The following is an 18,672-nucleotide window of genomic DNA, read 5'->3' as shown; positions in this document are numbered from 1 at the left end:
TAAAGATGTGTTCAGAAATCCTATTCGTGGGGTAGAATTTATTTGACCAATCCGGACAAAGAAATCTTTTATCTTGATTGGTCAATTGAATGTTTCTGTAGCTCACGTGTAGGATTTTTGAACGCACTCTGAAAGAATATTTTTTCTTGTTTTTTAAACTTTTTCTGATAATCAGCTGCACATCTACTTGTTTAAAAAATGATAATTAAATAAAAATAATGCTTATAACTATCCTGTCATATATACGTCATGTACGTAAGTAAAAGGACAGAAGTTTATTGATTTATTACATACAGAATACATATATATACGTAAACATGTATGTGTCAGTTTGGTTTGTTGGTGTTTGTCATCAACATGGTTGACTTTATTGACAAACAAACTTGAATGACATTCTTATAGATAATTAGTGTGTGTGGATCCAAGCTATTTTGTTTTATCAATAATTATATATGAATATAAAAAGAATACATAAATAATTTTTCAGTACTGTCAGCGCTGACAACTGACGGTCATCTATCATAAATGGCAGAGGGAAAGCGAGCAACGCATTCTGTGAAACGTAACCCGGTACAAGAGGCAGTGGATATAGCACAGGAGAAGGAAAAGAAGGATGTAAATTTGGAGGTCCTCGAAGATGTCGAGGAAACAGCTCAGCAACAAGTTTATCAAATTCGACCGCCTCTTCACGAAAAGTAAGCCGGTTTATTAAGAGATCAAGAGATACGATTATTTCTTATACCAATAATATAATATAATATATAAATAAAAAAGGATATTATATAATAATATATAATAATAATAATAATAATATACAATATTATATGTAATAATGATATATATACAATATGATTTGAAAGATAAATAGATCAGTCTTATTAAATTAGCTATTTTTAAATAATTACATTATTGATAGTCAATGTTCTTTTCTAAGTTTAATTAAAATAACATGGAAATATTTTTAATACAGATTTAAACCTTTAAGTGCAAAAGAGATAATACATGATGTATTATTTGATCAACTTGCAACAAAATCATATGATGCTCAGGCAGCTGCTCAATGGACCAAAGATATAGCAGATGTTATTGAAAGAAGAATCAAAGGTAATATTTGCTTTTCTTGCATATTTATGAATTACTTACATTTATTATTATATTTAAAGTTTTATGGTAAATATTTCATTCTATGTATTTTTTTTTCTCATATGTTTTATAGACTTACAGTTCAAAAGATATAAATATATTGTCAATGTGGTTTTGGGACAGCAACATGGTGCTGGTGTAAAAATAGGCACAAGATGCATTTGGGATGCAGAAGCTGATACATACGCTTATGATAGTTTTATCAATGTAAGGATACACCTTACATCTTTCACCTATTGTCATAATTTGATACTTATATATATTTTTTCACGGTTAATTGCATGTTGTTTTTCAGGATACTATATTCTGCATGGCTATAGTTTATGCAGTTTATTTTTATTAAAAAGACATGTTCTGAAGAGAGAATGCATAAAAGTGAGCATGAGTGGATAAATATTATTGTTTAAAAATATCGAATTTATTAAAATACAGTCTATTATTATCATACGTATTAACACATATGCAACACATGTTATATGACACAATTTTTTTTACATATAATTACAAATAATATTTATATTCAGAGACAGAGAGGGATATACATAACTGTGTTTGCAATGATATATTTTTCATTTACATAACTGGTTTTAATACTAAAATTATTATAGCACCATAATTCACGGTAGTACAATATAATTAAAAATTATTTATCCTACTTGTTACAATATTTAACTTATTGTCATGATTTGTTCGCTTCATACATATTTTTAATATTTTTTGGAAAAAGTAATTTGAGATTGATAAAAAAACTTTTAAGTAGTAGTATCTCATAAAATAGCATTAATAATATTTCTTATTTGTAACAAATTTTAATATTTATTTTGCAAAAAAACAACTCTAATTTTACAATTTGAATGAAGCTTACAATTAGTGTTATATATAGACATAATTTATTTGCGTAATAACAGGCAATATAAATAAAAATACAAAAATATATTAATAAAAATTATAATTAATTAAAAAATCTATTGTGCATCATACTATTAATTTTAATTTTTTATTTATATTATAATAGCAAATTTTACATTGCAGCACATTCCAAAAAATTCATTAATTTGCCATTGAAGGAGATAATTAAGACTTAGAACAATAATAATTATATAAATAAATATAACTTGGAAACACTTGTTATTACAAAGTATATATCCAAACAGCATAAAAAACAAAGAGGACAAAAAGATGTCTTTCGAGTTACTTTTTCGACGAAAGATTTCTAAAAGATATTAAACGTTTCTAAAATTATTGTTTTTTTTAAATATCACCTTTAAGTCATCATTTAAAAATAATTTAGTGCTGTCTGGGTGTCTAAGTATGTTAATACATAAAACTACTCTTTTATGATAAGTTTGTTTGATTATTTGCTTATTATATATGTAATTTTGTCATATGTTATATTAACACATATACATATTTGTCTGTGCCTTTCAGTCGCATTTTTTATATTTAAAATAAGAAAACTAAAAGACATGTATATATATATGTTTAGATCTCGAAAGGAAAAAGCAGAATATGTAATTTAAATGGCTGTACTTATTAGTGACAAAAAAATATAAAAAAAAGAACTTATAACGTGCTCTAAACATAAACTATGTATAGTTTTGTATTTAATTCTTGTTCTTATCTGTTGCAGGCTATATTTTTCTTTATTATATTGTGATATTAGATGTTTCAGACCGTATTATGTGCTTAATTAATATATATATGTTAATGCAAAAATTAAATTACATAATAACGCATGGCAATGCGCAGCATAACGGCAGGCAAACTGGGACGACTGCACCTCCCTTGCTGGTTTTGGTTTTGCTTTTGCTAGAAGCCTCATATTCATACTTTCCGCTTGCCTTTTGCCATCCTCCCTGAAAAATGGTGCAAATAATAATTAATTAAAATCAAGCATCAATTAAGAAACTCTTTCTTTTAGAAATACAGGAAACTAAGAAAATGCATTTTTTCTCTAGACTCTAGACCGATTGATAAGTAACATTGCAATGTAACAATGAATTAAAATTTGGATAATGAAAGTGCTCATCATTTCTGGTCTGAAGAGTGATTGCTGAATTATTATTGTATAATATAATATTTATATATAATTTTGTCTTTTCAATGTTTATTAGAATAATTTTATATCAAATTTGGGATCATTCTGTATTGTATAATATATTAACTTACACTAGCTTGCGACATGGCTGCACTAGATTCTTCCTTCTTGGTGAATTCTGCCGAGCCAGGAGGATAATAGACCGGTGTGCTGGCAACATTCTTGCTTTTGACCTTCGGCGGAGTATGCGGGATAAAATCGACTTCTTTCTTCTTGGATGATGATCCTTTGCTATTCTGACGTTCTTGCCACTCTCTATCCTCCACTACTTCACGCTGAATACACAAGATAAAATATTATATAGAAACTCTTATTATCGTTCGGCAAATAATTATAACGAATTACTCTTTATAATTATATAATTAATATATTTCCAATTATAATATACAATTATATGATTAACATGAATTACTTTACCTCAGAGTCGGAGAAGGAAGCCATGAGGTCTTCGAGTTTTGCCGGTGGTCCTTCGCCGTTGCTGGTTGGCTTAGTGGGATACATTTGGACACCGGTCGGAAACGGTTTCGGCAGGAGGACCTCGTGATCATCCGCATTCTTGCCCGGCGGTACCGTCGTCGTAGTATTCGAGAATTTGTAAATCGTCGTATTGGGTGGACCCCAATAAGCCGTCGTCGTCACTTTGTCCGATTTATCGGACGTCGGATGCCTGTCCGATCTGTACTCCTCGATCCGTTTGATGCTCTTGGTGTGTTCAACGGTAGGAGGTTGATTCTGATATATCCTGGGATAATCCGGACGATCGACCGGTCCGTGACCGTTGGGATAATTATCGTCGACCTGGTAGTACTTCTCGGTCACGGTGGTCTTGGTCTCCAGATTTGTTGGCGTTGGCGCGTTGCGTTGGTAAACGTTGGAAGGCTTCCAACCGGGACGATCGTCGAGAAGTTCCTCGCGATAGAATTTCGCCTCCTTATGAATGGTCGTGGACTTCTCGGTGACATCGGTCGACGTCGGGCTATTGTATCTGACCGGGGGATCGGGAGGTACATTCTCCGTCACGGTTTGATAGGTGACCGTCTTGTCAGTAGTTGCAGTTGTGCTGCTTCTCCCTGGTAAGGTGTACGTGATAGTTTGATCACCGGGCAGCACAACGTTTACCTCTTGGCACACTGCCACCCTGGTAAATAGGTTTCCGGCGATCCTGGCAATTCGTACGTGTACGTCTTGATCGTGGTGGTTACCTTCGTGTTCGGACCTGGTTGCAGGTTGATCGGTATCGCCGGACTTGGCGTCGACACGTATTCGATAGTTTTGTATTCTTGCGGTGTACTTGTGCGTACTGTAGTTACGCTTTGAGTCGATCGTGGATCAGCTTGGTAGGAACCTTGCAGAAGCGAAGAATTTTATTTGTTTGATGCCATTGTCAACATTCAGATATATATTATGTATATAGTTTTTTTGTAGATAATTTATAACATGTACGTACTAGTTTCTTGGATGTACTTGACATCCCTCTGAGTTCCTGACAGAGGAGAGGTTTGTTTCGAATGAGACGTTGAACTGTCGCCATAGATCTGATAGATACAGTTACACATCGCTGTTAAAGTGCTAATATCACATGCTAAATTTTTACGCTTTATTTAATATACTCTTTTAGTTACCAGTTCTCTGTTGACCACTGATTTTTTAATAATCGGTTCTGGACTTTGATATGTAGATAAAGCTGGAGTCTTAGTTTCCTCGTAAGAAGTTTCATGGATGTCGTCACTGTAAACATATAAACTCTTTTCATACATGTAAATTTTAGTATAGTGATAAAAAAGCTTTTCTTTGTATTATGTCTGCGATAAATTTCTTTTGAATGTGCGTGAATTATTAAACACAATCGGAAAAGAAATATGCATTTTTATTTTTATTTTTATGGAAAGAGTGCTCTGCGCAACCAAGTCGTTTGGCATTTCTTCAGAAACCAGTGATATTTTGGGACTTATGAGGTAGAACTTTATACTTACATCAAGGGCGCGCCAGGCCGTTTGTTTTCTGATATGGCCCACGAATCTGAAACACAATGAATCATTTAATGACGTTACCACATTGCGATTGAACAGTGCGATGTTTTTTCCAGGAAAATGATGTGATCGAAAATTTTATAAATACTTTTCAGTCTAAGTATACTTAGCATTTGAACAATCATGAAATGTCACGTATAAGAGCTGCAGTAATTATCGATTTTAATTTTATAAAATTTTATAACGCCAACTATTTTAGCAATAAATTTAAGGTAGTTAACAATGATATATTTCTGGTCCACGAATATTTTCACCTACTGATCCAATGATAATCATTTTTGTCCTTCCAGTATAATGTGTCTACCTTTTACTTTATCTCTTTATCGTCCCTGTCCTTTTTCTCCTTTATTCCTCATTCTTTCTTTTTTTTCAAGAGAACAACGGAGGTAAGAAGAAATCGGGTCAACCTTCTGTTATAAGCGGTCCTAATATGGCTACGCTTATGTGTGACCACGAAGAACATGAACTACGACCATATCTTTGCCAAATACAGAATCACAAGGAGAACTTTTTCGCTCCCACATCAGACTTCTTTATAATAGAGGTAAGTAAAGTTCCAAAGATTTTTTTTCAAATTTTCATAAAATTTGACGAATAACAAACGATAAATATTTGCATGCGTGTTTTGCGCAACTCTCTTTTTTAATTTATAAACATTTTTATCCATTATTTCAACATCAATTCTATCAAATTTAATTTACGTCAAAAATGCTTACATGTCATATTTTAAAATGTTTACTAAATTTTATAAAAATTAGCGGTTTAAATTTTCTTCGGGGAATTTAATCTTTATTTTTTTTTCTTTCAAGAGATCAATCAGAGAGATCGGAAGATAAAGTTTGCATTTTCGATATTTATGCGATCTCACTAATACTCTTTGCAAACTTAATTTACATAAAAATATGTTTATATGTAGCCGTATTAAATTATTCAAAATATGTCTACCAAATTTTATAAAAATTGGAGGCTCAAATTATTTTCGAAGGAACTTGATTTTTATTTTTTTCCTCTTTCGAGAGATCATAAAATAAAGTTTGCATTCTCGATCTTCAGGTGTGATCTCACTAATACTCTTTGCAAACTTAATTTACATAAAAATATGTTTATATATAGCCGTATTAAATTATTCAAAATATGTCTACCAAATTTTATAAAAATTGGAGGCTCAAATTATTTTCGAAGGAACTTGATTTTTATTTTTTCCCTCTTTCGAGAGATCCTAAAATAAAGTTTGCATTCTCGATCTTCAGGTGTGATCTCACTAATACTCTTTGCAAACTTAATTTACATAAAAATATGTTTATATATAGCCGTATTAAATTATTCAAAATATGTCTACCAAATTTTATAAAAATTGGAGGCTCAAATTATTTTCGAAGGAACTTGATTCCTATTTTTTCCCTCTTTCGAGAGATCATAAAATAAAGTTTGTATTCTCAATCTTCAGGTGTGATCTCGCCAATACTCTGAAAACTTAATTTACATAAAAAATGCTTACATATGTAGCCGTATTAAATTATTCGAAATGTCTATCAAATTTTATAAAAATTAAAGGCTCAAATTTTTTCCGGGGAAACTTTTTTTCTCTTTCGAGAGATCATCATCAGGAAGATTACAGTAAGGTAAGGTTCGCATTCTCGATCTTCAAGTACGATCTTGCCAATAATACTCTTTGCAGACTTAATTTATATAAAAAATGCTTGCATGTAGCCGTATTAAATTATTCGAAATATGTTTACCAAATTTCCTAAAAATTAGAGGCTCAAATTTTCTTTGGGGAGCTCGATTTTAATTTTTGTCCTCTTTCGAGAGATCATAAGGTAAGGTTCGCATTCTCGATCTTCAGGTGCGATCTCGCCAATACTCTGCGCGAGATATAACTGGAATTGCATCGAAGATCATGTATAGCGCACAAATCTGCGAGAAAGAAAGAGAGAGATCCGCTTGACTTTTTTCATTATCAATTAACCGTAAACCAGGCAAGGCCGTCACGCGCCTTAAAAGGCGCGACACGAGCAACCGGCTCCCTACCTTCCGCCATCGCTTCGCGTTCACGATCCCGAGACGCGATCAACGTGTTGCCTGTCTCAAGGGATCTTGAGATTCTTTTCTAGTTCAATATTTAATGTATAGACTTTCTCACCTGGTTTCCCGTCCAAGTCCTTGTTGTATTGATACGACACCTGTTTGTACGCTATCGTTTTGCTCTGACCGGGTTGGACCTGCGAATAAACAAGAGAGAATGTTATGGAACGGAATCTCTCATATGAATGTGCGTAGGCATTCAGGCCATCCCTCATTATGCTCAGCATCGCGATCCAATCGTAAGAAATTAGTGCGAGCAATGCGTGGGCAGTGTCAGCACTGGGACTCTCCTTATAAGACTCTCATTACGAGTATCCTGCGTAAAATGCATGGGCGGATCGGTAACAGCATTCAAATTCCGCGGAACGATGATTGTGTTTCAATTCTGCAGCTATGCAGAAAAAGCTAACGTCATCCAAGTGTATTACGACAAACATCTTATTTTTTGTGCTTCGTGAAGAGATTTTTTTCCTTATATTTTACCACAAAGTTCACTAATAATTTTATCATGTTTGCTAATAATGCTGCATGTTCAAATTATCATGAAAGATTATAAGTTAAAATTGAAAATAGCATACTTCATTGTAAAATTTATATAAAATATTTTATATGTTTATCACTTTTTGACATCATTTATTTTAATTAAAATACTTAAAGAATAAGTTTTTCAAATATTTTAAAATTATTGAAATATTGCTATAAATGTTTTAGTAAAATTAATCCAACATATATTTTATATCTTATTGTGGGGATATTAATATTAAAAAAAAATCTTCCAATATTGTCTTGCGTTTACCACGAATTTCAAGGATAAATTCTAAGAGAAAATTCCCTCCGTGTGCTTTTTAGAAACTTAATTTGCCACTTTGCACTATTTGTCATCATCATTAAATTAATAGCGAATTCTGCCAGAAACAGCGAAATGATACGAGTAACACGTGTAGAAATTTTATAGATCTTATTATACATTTTATCGTTTTACGTATGACGATAGACAGAATCGTTTAGAGATCTTAAGAGCCCGTTAGCTCGAAGATACATCCGGTTAGCGTGTGTGCAAAGGAGCACGAGCAAACCAATTTATTTTCATCGGATGTCGGATTATAAGGCGTATGATCGGCGAAGGTTGCAATCATCTCTCCGGTCCGATCCTCCTCAATGTGATTTTCTAATGTTTAATATATCGCGTAAAATAGCAGTATTATTACTATGAGGCAGTCCGGAAAATCTTTACGGAGCAAAGCATAGTCGTTTTACAACGCGTTTCTCTCTTCCCAGACTATATACGATCGAGTAAATCGAGAATGCGCGAGAAACATATCGTTATTCTTGTTTTTTAGAAGCCTCTTAGAAAATATTCACGCTCGACTATGCAATTTAGAATGCAAATTATCACTCTGCTATTATCTTTGTACCATCATACATGTCGAAAAACTAATAGCGTTTTACTTTGCATTTTAATTATCTCATTTATTTTTCATGTGCGATGTATTAAAAGAAAACGAAAAAATTTTCAATTTACAACATCTTATATTTTTTTGCATATTAAGTATTTTTTAAAGTTTCGCGTGAAGGTCGACAAATAAATGCAAGAGTGAAAGGATTGTCAGACAATCGTGATTTGGCTTGGACAAGTTAGTTAGTCGCCCGCGCGACTATGTAATGAAATTATACGGTATATCTATTTTTGTTCTTAGCGTTAGCTCTTCCTTCTTCTTCTTGTTCGAATGTTCGGGGATGTGACACGAGACGCGTTGATTACTTCGCGGTTTCAAGTATAAGTGTGATCTCATTTATTCCCCCGCGGTCTCTCTTTTCATCCTTCTAACGCAACGACGAGGCCAACATTAAACGTTCGTTAGATGCACCGACACGGCACTTGCACCTCGGGGCGAATACATAAACGATGCAATCTGCGTGGCGTATAATTGGAACTCCAGCGGAACGCGTAAAACCCATTATGTGGGTGTTAACAGAAAAATGATCAATAGTTTATGATGAAAAAAAATCTGCTTCATTTATACAGTATGGCAGATAAAATCTTTGTTAATAACAATATTGGTGGAAAATGATAATGAGAGACACATGTTATACAAGTTATTAATGATAATATTATATATCATCGAGTATCTATTTATTCACATTTTATCACTGTAGATTATCTATATGCTCATGTTTTGATATGATTAATTGATATTTGTACATTTGATGATTTTGTACGATGGACCTAAGATTGCAATTTTTTCGAAATATTCAAAATTAAGAGATAAAATCTTCTAATTTAATTAAGACGAAATATTTTCGACATTTTGTTATGTTACTGAAATAATACAGTTTTTATTAATCGAATTTTTATTTTCTGCTTACTGGAGCCGATTATTTAAATATAACTTCACTTAATTAGCATCAAATGGTGATTTTCTGTTTAATATAGCATATTTAGTAATCTCGGCACATATGATGGTATGCGAAACTAGTTTCTTGCATGCATTGATCACGGTACGCATTTTTTTATGCAAGAACCGGCGCCATTGATGTCTATGTAATTTCATGCGACGTGTGTCGAGATTATAATTCTTTCCTGCTTCTAGATTTTATCCTCGGGCTAATATTTATACCAAGTAATAAAAAGAACCATAATCACCACAAATCATACTCTAGACGCTTATATTACATGCATTTTATCATTCTTTAAGTGATCGAATTTGTTTTCCCGGTAAATAACAACGCAATATTAAAAGTAAAATTAAATGATACATACAAATGAATTTTTTGTCTAAACTCTTGTCGAAAGATTTATATAATTTTTTTAAAATGAAATATTGTAAAAATCTAGCAGAGTTTTAAATTAATATGCGAGTAATTACATTGTTTTTCAGTCATTATAATTATTGAATATTGCGCTCATGATAGAATTGTAGTTTTAATGACATGCATTATTTTAATTAGAAAACTTACGTCTTTCAGTTCCTCGTCTAGAAATTCTAATCCCGGGATGCCGCTAGACGTGCCGGTTGGTCCAGTGCTCACAAATTTTTCAGTGGTAGTCACCTTTGAACGATTTGGAGATATAGGTCTAAAAATAATGTTTTTAAAAATCTGAATATTTTTTCTATCTATATTTTTGATATAAAAAGTATAACAGAGCAGAGACGCGTTAATTGTTCAAATTATCGTCTAATTCGCACTACTTTGTCCTCTCACCTGCCTCCCTCGGAGAATACTCTAATAGGGTTGGCAGCTACCCGATATTCGACTTGGGGTGCGAGTGCTCTGTCTCGACTAGGAGTGGCACTTCTCGAGACACTCGTCTGTAGATCCTCGAGAAGTGCGTCTGAAAGAGCCAAACGAACCAATTTAACATGTCGTCATTCACCCTGCTTTAACGAGGCATGAAGTAATGAATAGTGAAGCCGAGAGAACGCGAATCCGAGTAGATAATACAGACAATTATATACAAATACAGACGTCACTAAAATATTATTGCTCATTAAGCTATCGTATCGTATTTACATTAATATGCAAATCAATATTTTATCAAGAATTTTAATTTATTTAGTTGACCAAAACTGGTATCACTTTATTGTATGAAAAGTTATACATAACGTTTCTTGTGGTCCTTATCAAATGTAGATAGAATCAAAGATGTATTAATTTTGACACTTACAACAATCGTTCGTTTCGTCTGTCAAGTTAACCGACATGAAAAATGTTTAATCTCTGTTAAATTTGCAATCACCAATGATTTGATTCTATCTACATTTGATAAGGACCACAAGCAGTGGTTAAAACGTTATGTAATTTTTCATACAATAAAGTGATGCCAGTTTTGGTCAATTAAATAAATTAAAATGAAAATTTTCTACTGGCGATACCACACTAAATTTCAATACATATTATGTCAGTTTATGTCGATCAGTAGGAGAACTCAAGGTAGTTGTGTCCTTAAAAAATTGATGAATCGTAGCTAATTTATTTGACAGGACTTGCGAATATGAGAAATGTATGTATTATTAGGAATATCAATTTATATCGATCAGTAGGCAAAGTGAAAGTAGTTGTGTCGTTAAAAATTTGATGAATTGTGTTCGTAGCTCATTTATTTGTCAAGACTTGCAAATATGAGAAGAGCGCGAATAAAAGAGCGGACTCGGGAAAAGAGAACAACGGGTAGATAGGGTTACACATCTCCGGTGGCACATTTAAAGGTTTACCCAAGTTGTTTTCGAGGCTGCTAGCCGTAGCTGCTCCGTCTCTCTGGCCAGATATAGGACCGCCATGAGTCACGAGCTTCCTGCTGGTGTGCGTCGTCGTCCGCTCTCTTACAGCTGCCGACATTGTGTTGTTCTAAAGCCCTGCCTCACGAAATCTATAAGTAGACGTAACGTCGAGGTGTTGGATTTTTCGACATTCCGATTAATTTCATCGTCATCATTTTTCTTCTTTCATCGAATCGATCTCTTAAATAATAATCCTTGGTACCGAGTAACGAGGGTGGATAGATATTTCTTGCAACATCCGCGCTACTTATAGACGTCTGCAGTTATAAATAGAATTGATATTCACACACAGATATTCGGATCTCTACAGACTTTCGCAGAAACTTTCGCACTCGCCACTCGAAGCCGGTTTATGGACAAGCGCAAACACTCGCGAGCCAGAACGGCCACTTTTAGGCTCGAGTGTGGGTGTAGTTTCATGATTTCCGTCGCGCATGCACGCTTTTTGTCTCGCTCGTAAAAGCAATTTCTTCAAACGTATTATTTGGCCATTTGACAAAATATATTAGAGGAAAGACTTGAAATTTGTCACATATGTGACTTGAATGATTTTGTTGCGCTGGCGTTCCATATTATTACAAATATATCGTAATGCATTGTCGGGAGTCTCGCAGAAACTGATCTATTATGTTTAAAATATACATGAAACTGGATTAAGAGATGAGCCTGGAAACTAATTCGGCGGAAGTGCCAAGTAGTCTTGTATTTATTCCGGTGGAGGAGGAGGCATCAATGCGAATGAGGCCATCGGGCCAAGGAGACCTTCCAAGAATCGGCAGCTAAAGAGGTTCGTATGAGGGGCCCCTAAAATCTCGAAATACACGTAAATTTTCCAACTCCTATTCCTCCGACTTTTATTTGAGTAATATATGATTACTCGTGGTGTAAAAGAGAAAGAGCGTCTCGATCTAACAATAAGTTAGCTCGACAATGACAGACTCTTTTTTATTGAAAACAAGTTTGGGCGAAGCGGTCCAAGGACAGATGAATACAGATCAAGGTCAATTACGTGTATTGTGCCCCCGCGACGAATATCGCTGCCTTGATTATGACTTACGAGTTATTAATGACACGGCACTTGAGCTGTATACACATGTTTCTCAAGATTACCATTAAAGATAGATTACTCCCAGCTAAAACACAATATACGATGAATACATATTACTTTCAAGTCGAACCTTGTAACATTATTTTCCAGCATATTACCAATATAATAATAATTCATAAAAATCATTTTATCGTACGATTTTTCTCTTTACTCGAATAATTCGCTCGAGTTGTATATAATTACTGCAATATAATAATATTAAATCTCCATGCAAAGTAATTTTAATGTTGATTTATATGTATACGTTTTATATTAATATACATTGTATATTAATAAAAATTATATTAGTATGCCTAGAAATTTAAGAATTATATTATTTATTATTAATTTTGCTGGTGTATTTTTATTACAATATTATCAGTTATATTTGTATGTATTATCTATAAGTATGACACAAATATAATTTTAATAGTTGAATAGACTTGTGCAAGAAATCGGGAGCTATAAAAGACGTAATAAAAAATCTGTGTCATTCAGGAATCTTATCGTATAATTTTACTTTCAGATGGCGAGTTGACTTCAAAGTATGCCGCGTCATTCTCGGCTTAATATAGAGCACACATAACTACTTGATCAGCTCGAATGAGCAGTATCGATTGCAGTGGCGTAATTAAAATTTGAGCGAGTTATTTGATCGAGAAAAAAATCGTACGATAAAATTATTTTTTTAAATAATAATAAAAATACATTTTAAACGCGCATTATTAACAAGACGCGTATATGGAGAACTGATAAGAGACTAGAGTGATAAAACGATCACAAACTTCAAACAACGCGTTTGGAAGCCCGAATTAGGAGAATTTGTGTAATTGTCGGATGCAGTTAAGTTACGCCATTGAAGCGATGCAACTGCTTTAAGCAGATCATCATTGACTTTGCTACCGCGCCCTCCAAGGTCATCGTGTCAATCGAAATGATGACTGCAATTCGAACAAAGTCTACCTAATCGTATCTCTAAGTTAGTAAATCCTCTATATGATAAGAGTATGGCGGGACTTTCACTCACGTGGAATGTTGTCATTTTTTTTCTTCATTGCGATAATTTAATTTGCATACGTACGAGTGTATTTTTCGCTCACTGAGGGAGAAAATCACGAGTGTAATAATTTCACAGCGCAGCACCTGCGCGTTACTGATCGCGAATCTTGCGCAATCACTTTCGTCTCATTTGAACACTTGAGGAAGCTGCGAGGAGAAAAGAAACGGAAGAAGGATCGTTCATACTGCGAGAAATTATATTCAGCCTTTGGTCCACGCGATATGATCTCCCAGAAAATTTATACGCTCCTTTTTTTTGTCGACCGGAACACAGTTCTTTTTCCCTTTAAATCATATCACAAAGTTAATGTATACGTGTGCATTACGAGAGATTAAATATGGTAATATTTTTTTACATGGAGATTTAAATTGTTGGAGATACGCGGATGTTGCATCTTATATCTTTTCGTTGAAAACTTTGTCGAATAAAGCAAGTGTATTCTCGGGACAAAAGAAAATCGTATAGACATAATTAATGGATTGAAATGTAAATATTATTTATTTACAATTTGTCTTAATAATACGAAGTCAATGAACACTTGAGTGGGGGGATTGTATTTACTACATGCAACATGAGAAGGCTCTTAAAGCTTTCATTCAGTTAATTGTCAAGCTTTGGCTGAGAAGGAACCGAAGGTCGAAGCTAGTAGCTGGTTGTAGAAAGCTAGACTTGGACAGAGAGAAGAGCAACGTAAATACTGTGTAATTACGTTACGTCGTTACTACTGCTGTAGTATATTCTAGAATCCTGCACTATGAATACACTATTCTATGTTACAACATACTACGCGAAGACACGTGTGTTGCATAATGATGGTCTGATGATACCTGATGTTGTTAATTATAGAATCACACATCGATTACCGTGTCATATTTATTCGACATACTTGAGACAACGAAAACATATAAACATTGCAAGATTACATGTCTGTGTCAACGGGAGAAAGTTTTGTATTTGCATTCACAACGCAATTGCGCAAACGACTGTAAAGCATCGATATTATAGGTCTCATATGAATGATTTCCTCTCATTTCGTATTCATCGAATTTCAAAAGGCCTGTGACATGTTTCGGTAATATTCATTGAATGTTGAAAATATTGAGAAAATTGATGACAATGATCAAAAGTATTATAAAAGTTCATTTTTTAAATCTTCCTTGTAGTTGTCAGAACCTGTTGGAAAGAAAACTAATGCAAATAATTGTCTGTAAAAATTCATTTATTTTTGCAGTTATTATACTTAATTTTTATCAATGCTGTGTCAAAAAAGTTTTATTATATTTGCGAGAAAGTTTATTTCAGTATTTTATATTATTTAATTTTGCAATATCAAAAAATATAATATTATTTTATTTTATATGAGATTAAATATGGATATATGCATAATTTATAAATAAAAAATTATTTTTAAATGATATTTATCTACGGGAGCTAATTTATGTTTAAATAATTACTATTAAATAATTTTTATTACATCCGTATTATTTGTGTCTGCGTGCACGAGTGCGTGAGAGAAGTTATCATCTTATAAATTACAAGACTTGATTGAAAGTACCGATTTAAATTCTTGAGCAACATAATTTCGATCTGGTAACTCGAACGTAATTGAAACATGATATTACCACTGATTACGTGCGTGAACGATTATTAGAGTTCTCGAGATTCAATGAGAAATTCTCGCGTGTCCGATACTTCTTATAAGATATGACTATTGCACGAACGAAAAGTCACATAAAAGTTTTATATGTATTCATCTTAATGGTCTTGATCAATTCAACCATGTGAGCTTATCAAATAATATCGAATGTTTTTATCAATTCTGTGTAATTAACACAGCAGAAAGAAAAATGCAATTCGTTAATAATATCAATATTTTTTCAAATATAATCAATTTTTTAAATTATGAATTTTAAATATATTTTACATAAATACAGAGAAGTATAAAAGATGCAACACACTGTTTACTATATACACTTTCATACATTTTTCTTTTCTATTTAAGGATTTCGTTATAAAATAGCGAATTCGAGGAAGGTGTTAAAAAAATGTTTGACATTCGGCAAACTTATCACGGGACATTATTAACTTTGACAAATTGCGCCAGTCGTTTATTAACGTTACATAAGCATGTATTCAAAAGAAAAGAGAAAAAAAAACGAAACCCCAATCTCTCCCGTGCATATTTAATGGGCGACATTTGACATTACGTGGGTGGCGGTGGTCCAGCCAACTGGCGCCCAGAATCTCATTTCCTCTCTCTCTCTTTCTCATCTCCGTCTTTGTCCGTCACTATATTCTCCGTTCTTTGTTTAACCTGTTTAAATATAACTCATCTTTTTTCCGTTTCTCAATAGATTTCCTGCTGTCGGCACATTTTACACGGGCAATAAATTTTTAACGGCATTTTAATGATATTTTCGATTTTTTGTTTAATTAGTAATATAGCTATTTTGCAAACGTTTCGTAAACGAAGCGTGAATCTTGGCGCGTGCACAGTGCCAAGATAAAATTTGTACACGTGACTGTCATTAACCGTTTTCAGGCAGCTGTGTAATCGCACCGCTCGTAATTCGTTATAATTTGACGTACGAAAAACAATAAAAAGAGCGGATGTATTTGGACCATATTTTTTCTATATAAAATTTATCTCAACATACACATATGCACGAGATACACGCACAGAATTTTGACGTTGAACAATATTTTGGGGATAAAAGTTTTTTTTATCAAATTTATCGCTTTACGCGACATCGTAAAAAAACTCACTGAAAGATATATCGATGTTTATTTTTGGCATGCCAACCCAACGATGTGAGTATTATAAACCGCGGGCCAATATGTTTTTGGCTTTGCGCCTATTTTTGCTTCTACTTTCGTTGCATGGCGACCCCTTTTTTTCTTAGCTCAGCTGCAAATTTGTTTCATTTATTTTTCTTTTATAAATCTGCTCGTGTAATAATATAGCGTAGGTCGAGTAGTGTCGATGGAGGAGAAACAGAGTTATATAAAACCAAAAAAAGTTCCAAAAATTATTATTCTGTTTTAAATTTCAACACACATAAAATTTGCACTATAGCTTCTCTTTTAATTAAATTAGTAATTGTGTCAAAGGTGAGATGATCGCTTACGACTCAGATAAAATATTGCAATATGTCAAAGAGTTTTAATTTATTATTAATTGTTATTTTTATGTTTTATGTATGATTTATGAAGATCTTAATGAAGATTGTAATGTCTGTAGTGACGCATGAATTATGCATACCGATATTTATTCCGAGCGGTCTTTAAAACGCACCTAACATGGTTGAGAGATCTGCGAAGATGGAAAGTGGAATTTGACCTTCCTTCTCTATCTTCGATCATCTACTTACTGTATTACGTACACTTGAAGAGACAAATCACAATCTTGCATTACAGACTTGTAATTAATATCAGATTGTTCCATATAAACTGTCGCATTTCAGAACTTCAATTTCATACAGAGAAAATGCTCTCTTGTAAAATAAAATCATTCGATAATGACAAAAAATTAAGTTAAAAAGTGACATATTTATTTTGCAAAATTATAAAATAACCGCAGAATTCTAATTCACAAAAAATATGTAAAACAACGACAAATTTTGGAAAAAGATTATATTATATTTTAAAAATAAATAAAACATATGAATACATTGTTCAATTACATATATTTTATTTGCTCGCAAATTACTTGAAAATTGCTGATGTAAGAGTGATACTTTACATAATAATTTAATAATCTCTATAAAACTTATAAATAGTCTTTCAGTATATATATAATACGTAATGCAGCTCTTAACGCGTGACTTTTTATTAAATTATTCTGCGCTATAATAAGTCGCGACAAGACTTATGAACAATTTCCGACTGGGAATAAACTTTTTTTAACCTGGCAATGTCAGGAATCATCGCATGTTAACCAATGACATGTGTAGTATAATGACGCTCACTGTTTGGAGTCATTCATTCAAAACCACCGAGGTTTTTTCAGTGACGGAAGATTAATTACTTACATAGGGTTGTGATAACGCGGTGTAACATAAAAGAAATAAATATGTTACATAGAGAAGCTCTATGCTAAGTTAATTAATATTAATTTTCAATTTTGACATTGCTAATTTATCGGTTTTTGTTAATTAGTAAAATATATTTAATTCATTTATATATATATACAATGAACCCATACAGCACACAAGTTTGCAGCAATATTGCAATGTTATTGCAATATTGCAACAACAACATTGCAATATTGCAATGTTGTTGCAATATTGCTGCAAACTTGTGTGCTGTATGGGAAGTTACATCTATATTATTTGAGTAATTTTTTTATTATTTATGCTTTAAGTGTGATTTTAATTTATAGCCTTTTAATCTCTGCGTGCAATACTTTGAATTTTTAATTTCTTGCCATATTTAATCTGATATGCATAAAAATCTGTTATCAATTTCTTTATAAGTATCTTTAAATTTATTGTAAATATATATTTTTTTTTAGACAATTTGACAATTTTTTGCATTATTGGTACATTTGCAAATTATCTACGTTATATTAAATAAATCTAAATTAAGAAAATTAAATTTGCATCAACAAGAGTTTTCAGTTTATATCTGTAAACTTTAGAAATATTACAAAACACTGACTATTTTGTTACCTCGCGAGAAAGGGTAATCCAAAATTCGCACACCGGCTAAATCACTTTTTTTCTCTCGATTTGTTTTCTTCCCGATGACTTTGCTCACGCGACAAATCCAATCGATCGATCTTGATCGAGAGAACGAGGCACCGGATTGACCGTCCGTCCAGGACTGGTTACACTTTACACTTGCTGCGCCGCTCGCCAGAATCCGTCGTAGGTAGACAGGACCAGCGT

General features: G+C 32.9%; 2 protein-coding genes and 1 long non-coding RNA gene across 6 annotated transcripts; 2 read left to right on the top strand and 1 right to left on the bottom strand.

Annotated features, from left to right (window-relative positions):
• The first annotated feature begins 155 nt into the window (after window positions 1–155).
• On the top strand, window positions 156–5,716 carry LOC146723920 (dynein light chain Tctex-type protein 2B). 4 transcript variants are annotated; one of them, XM_085480773.1, is made up of 5 exons: window positions 156–251; window positions 488–695; window positions 971–1,104; window positions 1,217–1,350; window positions 1,439–5,499. In XM_085480773.1, exons 2-5 carry the CDS (start codon window positions 526–528, stop codon window positions 1,484–1,486), a joined length of 486 nt encoding a protein of 161 aa, XP_085336899.1. In that variant the 5' UTR covers window positions 156–251; window positions 488–525; the 3' UTR covers window positions 1,487–5,499. The 4 variants fall into 4 exon arrangements, with proteins under 4 accessions (XP_085336899.1, XP_085336898.1, XP_085336900.1 ...); XM_085480772.1 differs by having other exon boundaries at window positions 156–255; XM_085480774.1 differs by lacking the exons at window positions 156–251; window positions 1,439–5,499 and adding exons at window positions 322–409; window positions 5,646–5,716.
• LOC114928525 (uncharacterized) lies at window positions 1,540–18,627 on the bottom strand. Its single transcript, XM_029299763.2, is given in 12 exon segments — window positions 1,540–2,999; window positions 3,313–3,516; window positions 3,659–4,357; window positions 4,360–4,586; window positions 4,689–4,776; window positions 4,864–4,969; window positions 5,215–5,260; window positions 7,415–7,493; window positions 10,315–10,432; window positions 10,561–10,690; window positions 11,571–11,725; window positions 18,454–18,627. Coding segments are annotated over 11 exon segments (1,956 nt in total). The 5' UTR covers window positions 11,695–11,725; window positions 18,454–18,627; the 3' UTR covers window positions 1,540–2,864.
• Window positions 10,932–14,199, top strand: LOC146723919 (uncharacterized). Its single transcript, XR_014924273.1, has 2 exons — window positions 10,932–12,423; window positions 13,250–14,199. It is a non-coding gene; the product is annotated as an uncharacterized LOC146723919 (long non-coding RNA).
• Window positions 18,628–18,672: the final 45 nt, after the last annotated feature.

Source organism: Nylanderia fulva, unplaced genomic scaffold (assembly GCF_048542155.1).
Source record: "Nylanderia fulva isolate GAGA-0341 unplaced genomic scaffold, ASM4854215v1 Scaffold16, whole genome shotgun sequence".
In the NCBI taxonomy this organism is placed as follows: Eukaryota; Metazoa; Arthropoda; class Insecta; order Hymenoptera; family Formicidae; genus Nylanderia; species Nylanderia fulva.
This window is presented reverse-complemented; position numbering and strand designations above follow the sequence as displayed.

Coding starts and splice junctions, on each gene's coding strand:
- LOC146723920 (XM_085480773.1), top strand. CDS start 526: ATGGCAGAGGGAAAGCGAGCAACGCATTCTGTGAAACGTAACCCGGTA. Junction 1,105..1,216: donor TATTGAAAGAAGAATCAAAG/GTAATATTTGCT, acceptor TATGTTTTATAG/ACTTACAGTTCAAAAGATAT. Junction 1,351..1,438: donor CTTATGATAGTTTTATCAAT/GTAAGGATACAC, acceptor GTTGTTTTTCAG/GATACTATATTCTGCATGGC.